General features: G+C 57.3%; 1 protein-coding gene across 1 annotated transcript, besides 5 other annotated features; it reads left to right on the forward strand.

Moving 5' to 3' along the window:
• The first annotated feature begins 488 nt into the window (after window positions 1-488).
• Window positions 489-565: a microsatellite.
• A 12-nt stretch (window positions 566-577) lies between these two features.
• Window positions 578-616: a microsatellite.
• Window positions 617-819: 203 nt separating this feature from the next.
• Tco025E_09817 (uncharacterized protein) lies at window positions 820-1,824 on the forward strand (the record flags this gene model as incomplete). The annotated part of the gene is made up of 1 exon (XM_029376624.1): window positions 820-1,824. The coding sequence occupies one exon, from the start codon at window positions 820-822 to the stop codon at window positions 1,822-1,824; it is 1,005 nt and encodes a 334-aa protein (XP_029223245.1).
• A 59-nt stretch (window positions 1,825-1,883) lies between these two features.
• Window positions 1,884-1,918: a microsatellite.
• A 96-nt stretch (window positions 1,919-2,014) lies between these two features.
• Window positions 2,015-2,140: a sequence feature (A-rich).
• Window positions 2,141-2,240: 100 nt separating this feature from the next.
• Window positions 2,241-2,286: a microsatellite.
• Window positions 2,287-2,851: the final 565 nt, after the last annotated feature.

Consider the following 2,851-nt stretch of genomic DNA (forward strand, 5'->3'; position numbering starts at 1 on the left):
GCAGTGCCGTCTCAAAGGACATCTACCGTCACTTTCTGCAGTTTGGCCCGTAGCCGTAACCGCCTGTGCGCTTGCCTGCTGCTTGAGGCGGCGACAAAACCCATGCATCCGTTGAGGCTTTTTTTTTTGGCTTTCCTGTTTTTATTAGTTTGAGTTTCATTTTTTTTCTTTTGATGTTTTTCTCCATGAGTGATCTTTTCAAGAGGTGATGGGTGAAGCTTGCGCTGCAGGCCTCGAGTTTTTTTTTGCGTGTATGTGTTCCCCCCCCCCCTCGCCGTCGGTCGTCGCGTGGAGCTGCTAAAAGGCGGGCTGGGCACCCGTGCGTGTGTGGTGGCCACGCGTCGGCCCGAGGGATTCTTTCGCTGGCGCGCGGGGCAGCCGTTACCGCTGGGGCAAGAGCGGGGGCGGGGGGGAGTGTCAGTGAAGGTGTTGGCGGCGGTGCGAGTTGGCGGCGGAAGGCGTGGCGAGGCAGCGCTCTGCCCTGCTTCCTTTCCGTTTGTTTGTTTGTTTTCTTTTTTTTCTTCCTGCGTCTGCGTGCATGCGTTTGTCTGTCTGTCTGTCGTGTGCTTCGGCGGTGCCTCCGCACGCCTCTCCTCCTCCTTCTTCTCCTCCTCCTTCCGCCGCGGCGCCGGTGGAGGAGCGTCACGCGCCACCTCGACTCGCACCTGGGCGGCGGCAAAAAGGGCGAAGCAGCAAAGTGGGGGAGGGAAAAAGAGAAAGAAAATAAGAAAAGAAGGAACGAAGCTGTGCGGCGCCTCACACACCACGCGAAGCAAAGAAGAAAGAACCGAGCGGAAGCGGTAAAAGGAGTCATTTGCGATGTTTCATGGCTTTCCGGACGTGCAGCTAGCGCCGCGCGACACCGCCCTCAGCGAGCAGTTCTCCCTGCTGGACGGGGAGGACTGCGTGGAGACGCTGCTGCGGCCGACGGTGCAGAAGGTGCGGGTGTCCTTCGCCGCCCTGACGTACCTCGGCAGCCTCGCGCAGAACGCGACGTCGCACTACGCCCTCTTTGGCCGGGTGTGCGGGGTGCAGGTGAACGAGGCGATTGAGATCACGAATGTGCTGCCGCCGGTCCTCACCTCGCGGCCGCCGGAGGACGAGACGCCTGAGCAGCGTGAGGAGCGGCTGCGGGAGCAGCAGCGGGAGGAGCGGAAGATGTACGAGCGGATGGGGCGGATGCTGCTGAAGGAGGAGCTCGACAGCTACCAAGTAGGCCACTTCGCGGTGTGCAGCGCCTGCACCAACGCCCCCTACTCGGTCCGCACGGCGCAGCAGCTGGCGCAGCTGGCGGTGGACGGCCACCCCAGCGTCCTCCTCATCTACGACCCGTTCCGCACGAGCTTGATGGGCAAGCTCTACCTGCGCGCCTTTGTGCCGACGCGGGAGTACGTGGAGTTCTACACGAGAATCAACAACAAGCGCAACACCCTGCGGGAAAACCGCCTGATGCGGGACTGCCACGTCGGCAAGAGCGGGGTGCTGCGGGAGGTGCGGGTGGAGGTAGGCGTGGACGAGTACCAGCTGCTCTGCCTCGACGGCTTCAGCGTCGCCCCGCTCCCCAGCACCTGCGCCACCCTGCACTCCGAGACCATGGCGGAGTACACCGCCGCCCTCATCGAGTCCGTGCGCCACAACACCGACGAGCTCTCCCGCGTGCTGCACAGCGAGAGTTACTTCAGCCAGAAGGAGGAGAGCTACGGCCCGCTGGCGCAGCGCATCGACACCCTGCTTAAGCTGATGCAGCTGCGCGAGCAGACGCAGCACTTAGAGTCCATCTGCGACGGCGTCCTCCTTAACACCTCGCTGCTGCGCGATTTGTAGGCCCGCCCCCGCCCCCTCCGCACGCGCACGCACACAAAAGGGCGACGACCGACGAGGGCAAAAAAAGAAAAGAAAAGAAAAGAAGGAAAATAAAGTCTCCCAGCAGCGGCGGCGTATCCGGGCACCGGGAGGCCTCTCTGCACAGCGCTGGGCTGAGAGGCCGGGTAAGGCAAGAAGCGGAGGCATAAGCAAAAAAGAAAAAAACAAAGGAAAGCACACACGAAAAAAAGAAAAGGAAGAAAAAAAAGAAGAGGAGGGAAAAAGAAGAGAAGAAACAACCGAAAACAACGAAAAGAAAAAAAGAAACAAAAACAAAGTGACGACGCGGTACTATTATTAAGCGAAGGCTAACATGAGCATCTGTCTGGTTCTTGATGCTGAGAGTATAAACTCTCTCGTTCTCTCTGTCCCTACGTACACACACACACACACATACATACATTTATACATATATTTATATATGTCTATGTCCATCTCAACCTCACGGCGTGGCGCCCGTGCATCTCCCTCTGAGTGTGAGTGTCTGTGTGCTGCGGAGCATACTGTGCAAGTATCTCTCCTTCTTTCTTGCAATTGTTTGCATCCACCTGCCACGCTGGTGCCGCCCAGCATCGCACCCGAGGCAGATATATCTGTACGCGGCGGGGCAACACGAAAACCCGTGAAAGTAGCATCGTAGTAGCAAGAAGAGGAAAAAAATATCCCCCTGCAAATAATACAAGGACTGCACATATACCGACGTGGCCGTCTGTTGAAAATACAGGCATCGACAGCACCACCCACAACTAATCTCATATACACGGAAAAAATCCTTGCTTATTCTTTTTTTTTATCCGTTCCATGGAAGCAACAAAGATGCGGGGCTCATTAAGTAGTGCCTCCTATGGCACTTGTGATGAACTGGAGGAGGAATCTAGGCGACGGCGTTCGCTACTCGTGGAGACTGTGCGCCGCAAAACCCCAATTCGTGTAAGCCCCACAGAAGGTGAAGATATCGGGGTGGACATTCAAACGGATCTTGAGAATA

This window comes from Trypanosoma conorhini, assembly GCF_003719485.1.
Source record: "Trypanosoma conorhini strain 025E chromosome Unknown Tco_14.4_contig_01304, whole genome shotgun sequence".
Classification (NCBI taxonomy): domain Eukaryota; phylum Euglenozoa; class Kinetoplastea; order Trypanosomatida; family Trypanosomatidae; genus Trypanosoma; species Trypanosoma conorhini.